Source organism: Electrophorus electricus, chromosome 2 (genome assembly GCF_013358815.1).
Source record: "Electrophorus electricus isolate fEleEle1 chromosome 2, fEleEle1.pri, whole genome shotgun sequence".
Lineage (NCBI taxonomy): Eukaryota > Metazoa > Chordata > Actinopteri > Gymnotiformes > Gymnotidae > Electrophorus > Electrophorus electricus.
In genome coordinates, this window is record NC_049536.1 from 20123732 (window position 1) to 20138832 (window position 15101).

General features: G+C 39.0%; 2 protein-coding genes across 3 annotated transcripts; both read right to left on the reverse strand.

Moving 5' to 3' along the window:
* Positions 1-1330: 1330 nt before the first annotated feature.
* Positions 1331-5273, reverse strand: igf2b (insulin-like growth factor 2b). Of its 2 annotated transcripts, none has more exons than XM_027029207.2 (4): positions 5088-5273; positions 4214-4364; positions 2435-2607; positions 1331-1645 (listed from the first exon to the last, which is right to left on the reverse strand). In XM_027029207.2, exons 1-4 carry the CDS (start codon positions 5160-5162, stop codon positions 1409-1411), a joined length of 636 nt encoding a protein of 211 aa, XP_026885008.2. In that variant the 5' UTR covers positions 5163-5273; the 3' UTR covers positions 1331-1408. The 2 variants fall into 2 exon arrangements, with proteins under 2 accessions (XP_026885008.2, XP_026885007.2); XM_027029206.2 differs by lacking the exon at positions 5088-5273 and adding an exon at positions 4650-4777.
* Positions 5274-9151: 3878 nt separating this feature from the next.
* Positions 9152-14774, reverse strand: th (tyrosine hydroxylase). Its single transcript, XM_027029208.2, has 13 exons — positions 14641-14774; positions 13708-13911; positions 12675-12843; positions 12484-12572; positions 12340-12407; positions 12184-12234; positions 11570-11715; positions 11023-11158; positions 10848-10917; positions 10675-10731; positions 10374-10469; positions 10099-10232; positions 9152-9880 (listed from the first exon to the last, which is right to left on the reverse strand). The coding sequence occupies exons 1-13, from the start codon at positions 14722-14724 to the stop codon at positions 9721-9723; spliced, it is 1464 nt and encodes a 487-aa protein (XP_026885009.2). The 5' UTR covers positions 14725-14774; the 3' UTR covers positions 9152-9720.
* Positions 14775-15101: the final 327 nt, after the last annotated feature.

Below are 15101 nucleotides of genomic sequence, written 5' to 3' on the forward strand. Positions count from 1 at the left end.
TGTATATATATATATATATATATATATATATGTGTGTGTGTGTGTGTGTGTGTGTGTGTGTGTGTGTATATATATATATATATATTCAAGTATCAAGTATTTGTTTTCAGGCAAAAGCATGTGAATACTACTGATAAACATTAAAAATAAATGTTAGTTGACATTATTGCGTTTTTTTCCCTTTGAATTGATATTTGTGCCTTTCTTCAAACTGCAAAACAACATCACAAAAAAATTAAGAAAAATAATTAAAATCAAAAATGCCTATTTTGCAACAACAGGAATGTCACGGTACCAGAATCTGAACAGGTTTTTTTTTTTCCTTTTTCCTTGAAGCATATTCATGAAAAGAAAACAGAAAAAAACATTCCACTTATTCCATGTCCTGAACTCCCATTTCCTGCAGTGCAAGGCAAGGGCTGCGTGCAGCCATGGCAGAAAGCGGAAGAGCTCTCCCAGGCCTGTACGTCATCCCTTCACTGTCCCGACACTGCTCCCTTCCACTGACCCAGGGACAGCACAGGAATCCGGCGCATACAGCACAAGCGCTGTATGTTTCGATGCCACGCATCACTCCAATGCATCAACACACAGTGGCATCCCCTTCACACAATGCCACAGCCCAAAGGCTTTTTTTCTTCTCGTAAAAATCACTTTCCTTAAAATGGAAAGTTTAGTAAATATTCAAAGAAAAAAAAACCATGCTTTTCAAACCTCCTTCTCTTTGAGTCCATTCACAAAGCTAGCACCATGACATTTTTTTGAGCTACACGTTCATTGTCCATAAAAAAATAGTGCCTTTTTTATTTACTTTACAAGAACTTTGACGTAATCCGTGGCGATGTGCAATTTGCAGACTCTTCTCTGCTTTTTTGTTTGTGATTAGAAGGTGCTGGAACAGGAATCTAATTTCACAAAACAATTCCTTACAGTGTGGATGTCCATTTATAGTTAGCGGTGCAAAGTAACCAATAAAAATAAGGTCTAACTGGAAGAAACAACTGTTGCAGGAGAATGTTGTGGAATGCTTTTTTCTCTTGTGCTAGCAGTTCTTCACCTTCTGATGTCCTCCAAATCTGGCAAAACCCCTTCTGGCAGTGGTGTCCTCTTGACTCATACAAGCATGTATCTCTTTCATCATTTGTTTTCCTTCACTCTTCCTGTTTTTAGGATCCACATGAATTGCGGTCAACCAAATTGTTATCAGCCAAACTGTAATGTTTTTTTTTTCTTCCTAGTTTCATTTGAGATGTGCCTTTTGTGTTGGTGAACGAAACAGCAAGAGTAAAGACAGGAAGAGTATGAATAGGGAGGGATGCAGGGATATAGAGGACTGCCGCAGAAATGACGTCAGTTACAAAGCTATGATCCCCTTTTTTTTTCCAACTCTGTGCATACTATCCTGGGTTCACTCATGGCCAACGTACTCTTCTGTGGGAGGCAATAGGGGAGGAAGTTTGCTGGGGAGTGAGATTAGAGGCTTGTGGATGTCCGACATCTCCTGGGCCTTTACCTTCTCCCCTTGCCGCCTGTGCTTCCTGGATCGCAAGATGGCAGGGATGCCCCTCCGTAGCCTCTGGGCAGCTTTCCGCTGCCATTGCTCATATTTGGAATATTTCACGGTCACATGTTTTCTTGGGATATCCTGAAGAGAGACATCGCAGTGAGTAAACAAAATCTCCATCATGTTCAGTTAAGAACTGTTTATAGTATTTAAGTTTACATTTAGGGGAAAAAAACAAACCATTGAGGTTTCTACCACTTTATCACTTTCATAACTCTCATCATGAGGACTAAATATATCAGTGGTTTAAACCAGTTTTGCTGTTTGTGTTTTCAGTAAGGCAGCTTGACATCATGCATTTTAAGCAAGATGAAATACACAACAGGAAATTTCCCCAAATTATGCTCTTCACCAGTACAGTTCTTACCACAGTAAATACTGGTGGGTTCATACCACTATTCTAGAATAAACTTTCAAACCATGACTGCCACAGTACTAGCACATTAAACAAAACAATCAGACATAAAAGGTCATCTATGAAACAGTGGCATCTTGTGCATGCCTGTTTACCCGTTGTCTCCTTTAATGGATCACTGGAGCACAAAGTTATCTCGACCACATTATGCTGCATTTCCATAAAGAATGCGGGCCAATCCTCACCGTTTTACACGATACCTCATGCGTCATTCGACAACAGCTAATCTCTCTGAAGAAACCTGCAAGTGACCTCTACTCAGCTGCTCCTATTATTTTCCGCTTGGTCAGCCCTTCCGAGGGAATACTTGCTTACAATTTCAGTACACTTGCTTATATTTTCTTCTATCCCACATGACAGGATGTATGGCTTCTGTGAAAGCATGGAGCGTGCTAGATGGCAAGTGCGATAAGGCAATCACGAGGTGTTCTTTTCCATGGTGGTAGCTACTGTACCTGTCTGAATGCTGGTATCACTTGGAGGGAAGTGGCTGAGAGGTCCCTTTCTGATTTAGCAGGCTTAGCACAGTACTGTTCCAGCAGTGCAAGGTCACAGCTCCTGAAACAACACTCTTCCACGATGCCGTTGTTCTGAATGCGCCGGCTATTCGACCTACTTACCGGTCTACCTGTGGACAAACAACATAGATGACTTAGCTGTTGGGTGGAGAGAAAAGAAGGTCTATATTTAAAAGAGAGTAAAAGCCTGTGCTATGTAGGAACAACATTAGTAACCATTGATTCAAATACTTGCAACGGAACAGTGCGGGGAAAGGTAGAGGCTCAGAAAATGCTGCTTTGGGCAGCAATCGTGTCCAAGATAATCTTGTCAAGATGCCTAATTCATCCATTTGAAATTATTCTTGATTATTTCAAAAATAATGACATAAGTATACCCTGCAAGCACTGAAGTTAGATGCTGGAGAACCCAAGCTGATGGCCACAAGCTTGCAGGGATAAGTAAATATTTAAAATATCCGAAAGCTTTTGACCTTGTCCTTCACTAGGTCATCATGGAGAAAGAAAGAGAAAAAGAAAAAATATGCAGACAGCAAGGTGAAGGCAGGACGAGGAATTCAGGCTTGAAAAATAGAGAAGTGATACATGACAAACAAGAGCATGGAAACTGTAGAGAAAATGTGTTCCCTCAGGAATCAGTTCAAGCTTCTGAAATTCCTAAAGGTTAGAGTTGGGTTTTGATTGTAGGACACAGAGCACGACTGAGGGTAAACTGAACTATGGTGAGGGTCATGTAGGGAAGGGTCTGGGTTGGGCGGGGCAGGGTGTGAAGGGATTGACTATGTCCTAAATTGTATAACAATCTATATGGGTAGTCTTCTGTGATCAAAAGAACACAAAGAACACTCTCTTTGTGAATGCTCTTTTTGAAATTCTAAAAATATTTAATAAATATTTTTGCTATTGCCTATTTTTTAATCAAAAGTAATGGGACTGAGTAATAGCAATGGTAGTGGTAAGTGTTGCTGTAAATGCAGTGGTAGTTTAGTGGTTGTGGTACTTGACTTGTAATCCTGGTTCAAGCCCCACCACTGCCAAGTTGTCCCTGAGCAAGACCCTCAAGTTGTACATACTCATAATTGGAAGTTGCTTTGGATAAGTGTCAGCTAAAGGCTGTAAAAGGAATTGTGTAAACAAACTAAATGATATTTTAAATGAGATAGTAAGCATAAAACAAAATGTATCCATCACACTATCTGGTTTTACATCAAAATAGTAACAGTATATTCCATCCTCCACAAAGAGACAAATAAGTTGTAGACCGGGAACATTTCGGGCGAGGTGGATGGAATGTCACTTGGGTACTATTACTTTCATTCGCGGAATGTGCAAGTAAACAAACGGGCCATTGTGGCTCATTTAGCACAGCGCGCCTTAACTGTGCGCGTCCCTTTCATATGCAATCAGAGATATGGCGAGAGAATGCGCTCAGTCAGCACAATCGCCGAAGCTGGCGTCTTCGCCCTTACAGCTGGTCATTTGCAAGTGCGCGCTCTCGAGTACCTGCCACAGCGGAATCCCACCAAGCAAAGCACGAAACGCGCTCTCGTGCACTCCATTTCACCCCCCTCCCTACATAACCTCCCCCACACGCGCGCGCGCGCGCGCACACACACACACACACACACACACACACACACACGCACGCACGCACGCACGCACACACTTTTGATTAAGGGAACATTTTAAGTAAAATGGGTATGCTAAAGTACTTACTGAAATAGAAACCTCTATCTTCACATACGAACTGCAGTGCGTCTACCAGTTCTCCGCCACATAACGTCTCAGCTGAAGCAATTTCAAAGACGTACAGTGACAAAGCCAGGGCGCACATAATCATTCGACTTGACCAAGACATTTTTCTGACCTGGTGAGAAACAAATTGAGTATTGTCACACATTATATCAAAGTACAAACCATTAAAAGTAAATGTGCAAATGTATTTCAGCCCGAAACCTGTATTTCTTTAGACCTAAATATCCCAAATTCCAGCTCGTCGTAAACTTGTAACGTTACCGTTATCAATTCTAAAGTTCCTGTTTGCAAATTTTATTTGTAGCATATATTGATGAAATACAAGTTAAAACATTAGGCCCCAAGGAAGCTATCGCATTCATTAGAGAAATTCACGCCATCACGACAAGAACACTACCTCCATGGATATCCAGAAAATGGAGACAGAACTGCTTGTGCTGGGCGAAATCTTAATTTTATCTCCTTAGGCCACTCTTACACAATGTTCAACAAGTTGCTAACTACCCAATACTCAGCTGTCTCAGCCCAGAGTCAGCATGTAATCGCCTTTACTCTCCCGTCTTGGCCCAAAGTATTGTCGCCCCCTCGTGCTGAGCATGTTTTCTGTGCTTTTTTCAGCGAATAGACGCGCCAACACTCCTGACTGTGGTGCATTGACATAAAATATTAATAAACGAAACTCACTATTCAGAAACCTGAATGCATCATCATATCGGAAGCGCACTGCAACCTTCTTGCCTCTGTTCTACTAAACAAATGCCATAAATCAGATTGTGTAATGAATACTATCCTGCGGGTGCAGCTAAACTGCCGATAAAGTATTCCAAACGATTACCTTATTTATGCCACTTTTTGTTTTCAAGCAGGTGTGGCAAACAGAATGGTAACTGTGGTTTTGCAGTTCCTCCATGTCAGTGGTTGTGAAAATACAAAAAAAGGAACTGCCGTCGTATTTGGAATAGAAACTGCAGGTAGTTCCCCAGATGGTGCTGTAGAGATATTGCGTGAAGCTGTCCCAAAAAAAATCAGGCGACGGGCAAAAGTTCTCAGAGAGAAGTATTATATACCAAGCCCCGCCCCCTACTCCTTACCCTCCTCCCCGTACACCGCCAGCCTCTTGCGCATGTCTGGAGTAAGGCTGCTTAGAACTGGTTCACGAAGGACTATAACGCAAATTCGGAGTACCGTGCGTCTCCCCGTTGTCATTTCCTCCGATATTTGACCGGTGTATTGATCCTTACACGTATAGTGGCTGTTATGCTGATAATTCACTTACAAGCAAAGTGCTCCAGACCCGTGCAATGCACTGAGCGGGATATCGAGGAATTAGCAAGGTCTGAATTGAACTTGAGTTGGTTTGATTGAATTACATTAGCCTACCTGGAAATGTCATCCATCACTAAGCGAAGCAATTATATACATTAATCGATGCAGGCAATTTGTGGGAATAGTTTACCCGGTCTGAAATATGGCCCCTCTATAGGCTACCGTAAACCTCCTATTTAGTTTGTACTATACACCACATTCACACTGACATTAGGATCCAGAGTTAACGCTGTAGTCTATACTTTGTCTACCTTGAGTTTAGACAAGATGTGCGCAAGTTTGTTCAAATATGTGTTTGATGTTAACGTCCGGTACTTCGATATATTTCAGTGGTTTTTTGCTATTGCAATTATTGGGATCGTAAAATTAATTATATTTTGTCAACACAATGTTGTGAAGCAAGAGTGATTCCCCATCAGTGATTCTCGCATCAGAATAGCGCCTCTACTGGACCTGAAGAACAGCGCGCCATCTCGAGAGTAGTCCTGTCATAAATTATCAATGATCCGAGTTACTGGAAGCCCCATTACGAAGACATTAAACCGCTTCCCTTTGCTTTCATATCATCCATCACTCGCAGTGAACAGGAAGTCCTGGAGGTTTGTAGAACAATATCATAAATCATTTACCGCTCCATTCATTCAACTGTGCGCTGTCATTCATTTTCACCACAGTGATTCTCTTAAAATGAGTGCTAGTTTTAAGAGTAAATGCTCAGAGAACGGAACTGATTACACATTACAACTAGCTCTGGATCTTAAGGATCTGTTCGAACAGGACGGTGTATTTGTGAACTGTGATGGTTTGACTTAGTTGTAATGAATGCATTCATCTGATCTAAAACATCATTATGCTCTCTGGTCAACCCAAAAGGAGACACCCCAGTTGCCAAAGATCTGAAATCAAAACACAAAACATTGTTTCAGAAATGATTTCACATATTAGGCTACATCTGAGAATATAGCATAAACTAAAGACTTTCAAAAATGTTTTTTGCTTTTAAGTATCTAGCTAAGGGTTTCTTTTTGTAATAATAATAAAAAAAAGACTGAATGGTGATTCCAGGTGGTTTTTGGAAAAAAAAAACAAAAACCTAGGTAAATCTTGGTGTTATGATTGTCGAAACGGGGTATCTTTTAATTACTGCATTTTCAGAATGTCTTTAGGAGTGAGTATATTGAAACGTCTATTCCAAAAGTGTTTATTGACTGCCATCTGGTGGCAACAAGAGCATTGTCGCCAATTCATAGTTTATTTTAATAGTTCCAATGAACTTATTATAGAGCATTAAAAATATTTGTGTGATACTAAATTATAGTGCTGTATTAAATATCAAACACATTTCTAAATAGAAAAGGAACATAAATATGATAAAACAGTGTTTAGAAACAAAACAAATATACATCAGTCTTAACTGAGAGCAAACTGTGTGTGGTCCTAATATTACAGTAAGTATGCTTGATTGACAGACCGCTGTCAACAGACTCAAAGCCTGCTATGCTGCTTTAATCAGACCTGATCATCACTGCACAATGAGAGAGAATCGGGAATATTAATACCATACATGTGTGAAACTATCAGTGAGTATACCGAAGCAAATGATTCTGAAGTTCAAGCATTGGCTAACTCTTTTTCTGAAAACAAAGCTAAAGGTTTAAATACAAACAGCTAAGAAACAGTGAAAAAAAATTTAACAGATTTCACTGCAAAATAACAATGCATAGTATCGACATTCAAGTTTTCCTGTAGTTAATATTTGTGATCTATAAAATAATTTTAGATATGTGCAGAATCTATTACTCCAAGAAAATCACTAAAGTATGTAGATCTACATGTACAAACACCGACGTTTCAGTTTGACAACACAGCTATGCGTACAAGCTTAAAACAACCATCCCAAAGACTCAAATTAAACAGTACGTTTGGCTAAGACTTGTGCTCACTAGGTAGCCTTCGCTGGCATGCTAAGTGGAAAGTTGTGTGAATGGTCAAGTCATCATTTTAGGGGAAATTGTTTTGAGAAACATATGTCCAAAATCAGTTTCTATGAAATTAGTATATTAATTTGCCTAAAGGTAGTACAATTTTAAAATGGATTTATGAAGAAATGGTACAGTGAAATGTGTCCAAACTTATAATGGTGATAGCCAAGGGCTCCTGCTCTTGTGTGGTAGTGGAACTGTTTTGGCATTGTGGAAAATGTCTGAGAAATAGATAACTATACTGTCTCCAAGCCCATTAATGATATTAATATGAATTTAAATGACATTTAATATTAATGTTTGAAAAAAAAAAATGGTACAGTAGAATCTGTCCAAATTTGCACTGGTGATAGGCAAAGGCTACCTCTCTTGGATGGTAGTAGAACTGTCTTGGCATTATGGGAAAATTCAGTAAAATATGTAGCCATACTTTCTCTGAATTAAATGGGCATTTAAACATTATTACAAATGCAAGGAATTCAATATAGAATTATTAAAAACTGGTGCATTAGAATCCTTTCAAACTTTATCTGGTGATATGGTGATATGGTGAGTTAGCAGTGGAGTTTTTCAGCCCTGGAGTACACCCTGCCCTGCACATTTGCAACATTTCACTAGTGATAACCCCTGTTTTATCCGGCAGTCAAGCTCTATAATAAACTTCTGAGAAGCATATAAAAAACATTTTGCACAATTCTTATTAAGATGTTTAAATATATTACTAATTGTGTTTAATGTAATGGTGCAAGTTAACTAGTTCAATCAAATAAACTGTGTTTCGTACTTTCAAGTGTACTAAAAGCGTGTCTCTACACCAAACCTCTTCAAAAATACCAAAGTCTCTGTTTCTCTTTGCTTAGGGACTGTTACTTTGCGGTGAGCAGTGAAATAACGTATAATCACGCATATAGGCGGGTTCGGATTTAAAGCACGAATCACATGACCATGAATCGCTAAATCGCGGCTAGCTTGACCGCGCTACTTTTAAGAGGATTTTTCCCACCAGAGCCAGTTGGAAAACATCGAGCGGGAAAGTGTTTAAAATCAAGTCATTAAGCACTACAGAGGCGTTTGGTTGCAGACACAGACACTGACTTGCAGACACAGAGGGTGGAAACTGACAGGATTTCCTCCACTGAAATGTCCCCAAAAACAATTATAAATACTGAGTCCATTGTTATTCTAGCACGTCAAAATACACTAAAGTCTACGTCACCTTAAATAATTGATTACTCCTTTACTTTGAGGTACTGTTTTCAGAATGAATGTAATGTGTGTGTGTGTGTGTGTGTGTGTGTGTGTGTGTGTGTGTGTGTGTGTGTGTGTGTGTGTGTGTCATTGTTTTATCGTGTAGGTTGGGGAGTTTTGGAACTAATGTTTTTAAGAATGTTTGAAGTACTGTCTACTTATATAAAGAATGAATTTATGTAACAGTATTGAGGACTTTTCAGTATTGCAGCATAAGTTACAGGTTTCTTAAGGAGAGAAAAATAAGCCACTCATTTTAAAATTTTTAAATTTTTCATCATGCTGATTTTATTTTAGCAGCACTTGGTTTGCTTCACAGGTGACCATAGATGAAATTATGGATTTGAATCAGACACAATGCAAGGAGCATGACTTTTCACATTCGCCTGCAAATTAGAGCCAAAGCATAAGAATTAAAGAGAAATTTCATTGCTTTGTCAGTTATATAGCAATAAATTCACATTTGAAAAACCTCTGACAATGCATGAGAATAAAATATGTTCACTGACTTCAGAAGAATACTTCAAGTTATTTACACTTATGCTCACTGTATACGTATATTGAGAAGATACATTCATAATTGGAAGAGATGAAGATTTAGGTGTGTTTACACAGGCTTTCTTATACATATAGTTCATTTTTAATCTTTATTCATTTTTTAATAAATAGAATGTGCATTCAGTAGTTTTCACATCTTTGTTACAGTGGGCAATATCTTTTGGGATCCATTTTGCACAAAATGGATCAATAAATCTTTGGAAACTAATTCAAACATGAGGTCTTGTGGTTAGAAGTCCCACCTTAGAAGCAACAACTTCAATTGCAGCAAAACGTATGTGAATCAAAACAGAAGGAAAATGGTACACAGTAAACACTCAGGGGCAGAGCAGTGGGAGGCTTGACCCGGGAAGCTCATGCCAGCACATTCAAGGCATCCGTGAGGATCTTTAGTTCATCTTTCACCAATTCCAATACTATATTGATCTTTAAGGGGTTGTCCAGCACTTCTATGCTGTTTGTGTATGGGTCAAACCTCACAGAAAATGGCCTCTTGATACCCGTAGAATAGAGTCTGTCATCAAAAATAAGCAAATATATAAAAACATATTATTGCTATTAAAACATTTTCATAAATATATGCAAAAGACTTATCATGTCTTTCCAGCAAAAAATATCCAATGCTCCTAATTCCCTTGTGATGCTTTTTACACAGAATGCCTGTATCCTGTTAGATTTACAATCTGAGAAATAATTTGCCTCCTTGTGCTGAGACCATCATGTGCTCTTTACCTCAGTTTTTCTTTAGCATCAGAGAAGCTCTGAGATACAAAGTAGACGGACTGGTAAGTCTGGTCTTGGTATGGCTGCACAGCTACGGTTTCTGGATCAAACTCACGTTTCTCTGTTTCCTCTAAAAGAGCATGCTGGCAAAAAGGAAAACGGAAGAGGGCCAAGATAAATTCCTACTGAGATGATAGAATGCACCCGTATCACATAAGAAAGGCCATCTGTGACACAGCACAATAAAGCTAAAAGCTCGGGTTAGCTCCAAAAAAGATACTTACCACCAGCTCACCATATGAGGAAAGGAGGCCTGCCCCATAGGCTTTCAATGTGTCTCCCTGCTTACAGAGTCCAAACTCCACTGTGAACCAATAAAGCTGAACACACGCACGCACACACGCACACACACACACACACACACACACACACACACACACACACACACACACACATACACCAACAACCAATCAAGCAAATACAAGCCCCAGTATCACACTACACACTACGCAAGAAATTCAGTTCCATAATATAATATTATGACAGTTGGAATGGGAATGAGAGGACTTGTACTGAGATACTCACTGTTGACAGTTTCTCGATGTCTTCCTCTGATGCACCAAGAGAGGCAAGACCAATGTTCTGGAAATACAGTGATACAAGGTCCATATTTAATATTGCACAGGCCAGTCATATATCTATCAAAACAAGCAAGCAAACATCCAAACAAACACAGAGAAGGCATAGAACTTATTTACCTGAGAAAACTGAGCAAATGCTTTATCAGCTAACATAGGGACATGGCCAAGGAGTTCATGCACACAGTCCCTGGGAAGAGGCCATGACTCACTTTGAGGTTCAAGCAGATACATACAAGGAAAATATTACATTTTAGGAGATTTGAATGTGAACATTTAGACAGCAGATCCTTACGGTTCTGGGGAGTGCATTGGGGAAGAGGCATGCCGGATGTACTGCGTACACTGAAACACACGGAATGCCAGACTGGCCAGAAAGTCTCGTGCTGACAGAAGACCAGCCACTGGTCTCAGCTGGAACCCTGTACGCTCTGAGATAGAGCAAAAATGTTTGTTATGGGTACAAGAATGTCTGTGGTGGATGAAAGAATGTTTGTGATGGGTGCAATGGGTTTAGTTTCGATTTTCAAGGATTTTATGTTGGTCTGATTTTATTACATTCTTGATTAACTATGAAGTACTGCAGATGTGGAATATAATTGTTCCTAGTTTGGAATTGCTTGAGAATCTTTGACAAATAGTTCTGATTTTAGATTATCTAATCTGTGTCGTATGTTTTCTAGGACAATTCTCAGAAAAATCTATAGCCACATAAAATGCTTATACATTCCATTTTTGTGCTTTATTTATTACATCTACTGGATATTATTGACCATTAATTTAACTGCAAGTTAAACTGCTCTAGATGAGAACTCCATCCATCCATCCATCCATCCATCTACCTTTCAAAAAGTGTGAGACATCCTCTAGCTGCGGGATGCAGTTGGGACTGTAGCCACAGTGTTTCTCCAGCAGCTGAAAAGCCTCTAAATGCTCATTACATGCATGAGTGGTGTACAGGTTCCTAAGGGTACTGTAGACCTCTCTCCTTTTAATATATACCCAACACACAGATGGAGAGACAGGGAGGGGAGGTAGAGATAAAGTGGGATCAGTTAAACTATATAAAGCTAATAAATTCATTTTACTTTTACTTCTGTCACTTCTGGTCTTGCCACAGGTGCAAGACATTCTTCAGTGTGGTATCTACATCAAATCACAAATCTCATTACTAAGACAGAAAACATGTTAACATAATACACAGCTGGGCAGGTGATCTGTGTAAACCAATTCATCTTAAAAGTGGTCAGCCTGTTCTGACAGTGATTGAGTTAGCATTGCATGTTGCTATTGAGTAAAATCAGAAATCCACCAAAAGACTGAACAGTTAGTCTTAACAAATCAACTTATCTATAAATTTAGTCAAGGAGATATATTAAGTTTGCATATCTAAAGGCATGGCTTTGAATTGTTTCTTTTTCTTTTGTTGCACTATAAACAATTTAACAGCTCATACCATGTTCCAATTTCCTCTTCAGTATACTCAACTCTAGGGATTGGTTCACCACTGAAAGAAGACAAATCAAATTTTGCAAATCAATCAGATTTCTCTAAAACACAACAGTGCAACAAGAAAATCACTGGCAAAGGCTACTGTGTTGCCTTGACGTACTGTTTGTATTTGAAGGCAATATCCCCTATCATCTTTCGCCGTTTTCTGTACACAGGATCTGTGAAACCCTACAGGAGAGGATGTTACAGGTTCAGAATTTTATGAGTTCACTCTTCCTTGTGATGAAGATCTAAATGTACTTACTGGGTGATCCTGATCCAAGTCTGGATCAAATTTAGTGACCAGATGATGGCATTTATCCAGTTCTGCAATTTTCTTTGGAAACCAGTGAACTTAACAGAATAGAATGAAAAAAAAATATATCTCAAGTGCAGTTCCAATAGAAGGCAACTTTTTATGCATGTTGTATTGATAAATAGAAATATAAATCTTACATTTAACCTCTTTAGTAGTTCTGACATCCTCTGCAATCCTTTTCAGGGAACTAACAAGTGTGCTAACATCAGATAGATGAACTTCACATCGCACAAAGTATTCCAGATCCTCCAGACAATCCTTATGCTTCCGTCTTGTCTCAAGATGGTGCATCCTGGCTTCAAATGTCTATACATGACACAACAAGCATTGATATCTTTTGAACAGTGAAACAGAAAATGCTAGAAATATTTGCATGACCAGATTACTATATCGAATCGGGAAGCATAAATTCAAGTTCTTGCACCACTTTGAAAGTATTCTAGATTTTTCAGGCCTATGACAAATCTAAAAATAATTTTGTGTTATTTTGTATTATCTGAATTTGTATAATTCCTAAACTTACATTTATTTCATAGAACCATGAAACTATCTGACGACCTAGCCATATTACAATATTACATTTTTAAAACTATGTTAAATGTTGAAGGACCTCTATAGACAAGCACACATTTTTGCTTGAATTGTAAGGTGATCATTTGATAACACAAGCTACACTGGTCATATTTATTGCTTCACCTTTCCACATCATCTTAACAACACATTTGTTACATTTTTAGTGACAACAGCCTATGGGTCAAGGTATATGAAAATATGATATATAGGAACAACAATCTATGCTATAAAATGTATATAGTTGTGTGTGTGTGTGTGTGTGTGTGTGTGTGTGTGTGTGTGTGTGTGTATGTGTGTAAAATATGCATACACATGTATATAAAACAAGTTGTCAATCAAGCTGATTTTCTTTTCGGAGCAAGGTTAGAATTAATACATTTCCTACCCATATTACATCGACAATGACAGCTAAAGTCTGAAGATTTGATTTTGCTTAACTTCTAAGCTGCACTCAATAATGATTAGAACCAAATGCTGCCAAATTGCCAGTCAATTTTCTAATTTGCAATTACACACCACTTCTCCCATAAGGTCCAGCAAAAAATGAAAGTACTACAGCAGATTGTCCACGGTTCTATTTGCGTGGACTGTTCCTACCTCGAAAACCTTCATCGTACGGGACAGCGCGGGGCCCTTTGAACTCCTCAGCGTGAAGAACAGGTTGAGCATGGCCTTGCCATCCTCCTCCTCAAATACAATCTGCTCGTTCGTCTCGGCGGCCTCTGCCGCGGCGGCCGCCGCCTCACGCTCCTTCCTCGCGTCTTCTATCAAGCTTTGCCGCCGACCCACAAACTTAGGTGACTAACAAAAAGAAAGGTGTGCTTGAGAAATGCAGTGGTGGGATAACGATTTTTGTCATTCTAACCTTAAACTTTTCTGTGAGATGCTGCAACTAAATGGTTTGCTCTTGCAACATCGCTTACATTTTGCACATCACATGGAAGCGATTTACATATCCAAAATCACCTACAAAATGTGCGTAAAGCTTTTGACGATCATTTGCCTATCACAACGCTAAAATATCACTAAAAGACTAAATATCACTGGAAAACGTGTAAATCAACCTGTACACGTAGAGGGGCACTGCTTAGTTCCAGGATGAATATGAAACGATTTTCATCTCCAAAACATTTACATTCACATTTACGGCATTTGATCCAGAGCGACTTATAAAAGCTCATATAGATTTCACTACAGTCTATGTAAACCTGAAAAAGCTCATATAAACTTCAAAAGCTCATATAAAGTTCAATGCAGTCTTTGTAAACCTGATTTGGAGCTTTAACTTAGTATTTCGCGCTTGAGCTGCTATAATATTTACTTCTGTACTTTCTGCCGTTGTCGGTTAAATCTGTTTAGCATTCAGGGCGCAACACCTAACAGTTGGGAATGCCAAAAGACGCACGCAAGCGTGTCCTCCAGGGACCGTTGCGCTCTCAATGACAAGGAAAATAACGGAGAGAAAATGTTTTTTGCTTGAGTGTGATAATCAGACCAAATTCCTATAGATATATCAATATTGACTCTTACCGTGACAGAATCGGAGCGCTCCAGTTCAGATGTTGCTCTACGCATGGTTTTTGTGGATGATGTCGAACTGTTTGAATTCTGCATGCTCAACTTTCAATTTTTTTTTAAAGATAAAGTTCTCAGAGATGTCTTGGTCCGCCTCAGTGTGCCGGTTATGTTTTCCCATCAGTCGCCGCCGTATCCCCCATATTTATAGTGGCAATTTCTCTTTACTGACGTCAAACACAGACCTTCTCATTTTCACCGTAAAACATTTCATCGCCCCTCATACCCTTGTTCTTGTTTAATTTAAACCTATTAGTGTTGCTTCCACTGCCATTTTCCAGTTATTGATGAGCAAAAATTGTACAAATCTGTGACCAATAAACACGGGCTCATGGAAAAATAACGAAAAAAGGAAACATTTACACTATAGTTAATTTTATAATGAATTTCCCAGATTGGAAATGATACTTTTACTT

Coding starts and splice junctions, on each gene's coding strand:
- igf2b (XM_027029207.2), bottom strand. CDS start 5,162: ATGGAGGAACTGCAAAACCACAGTTACCATTCTGTTTGCCACACCTGC. Junction 4,365..5,087: donor CAAAAAGTGGCATAAATAAG/GTAATCGTTTGG, acceptor GTTTCTCACCAG/GTCAGAAAAATGTCTTGGTC. Junction 1,646..2,434: donor TGATACCAGCATTCAGACAG/GTACAGTAGCTA, acceptor GTCTCTCTTCAG/GATATCCCAAGAAAACATGT.
- th (XM_027029208.2), bottom strand. CDS start 14,724: ATGCAGAATTCAAACAGTTCGACATCATCCACAAAAACCATGCGTAGA. Junction 10,918..11,022: donor CCAATGCACTCCCCAGAACC/GTAAGGATCTGC, acceptor GCCTCTTCCCAG/GGACTGTGTGCATGAACTCC. Junction 10,470..10,674: donor ACATCGAGAAACTGTCAACA/GTGAGTATCTCA, acceptor GCGTGTGTTCAG/CTTTATTGGTTCACAGTGGA.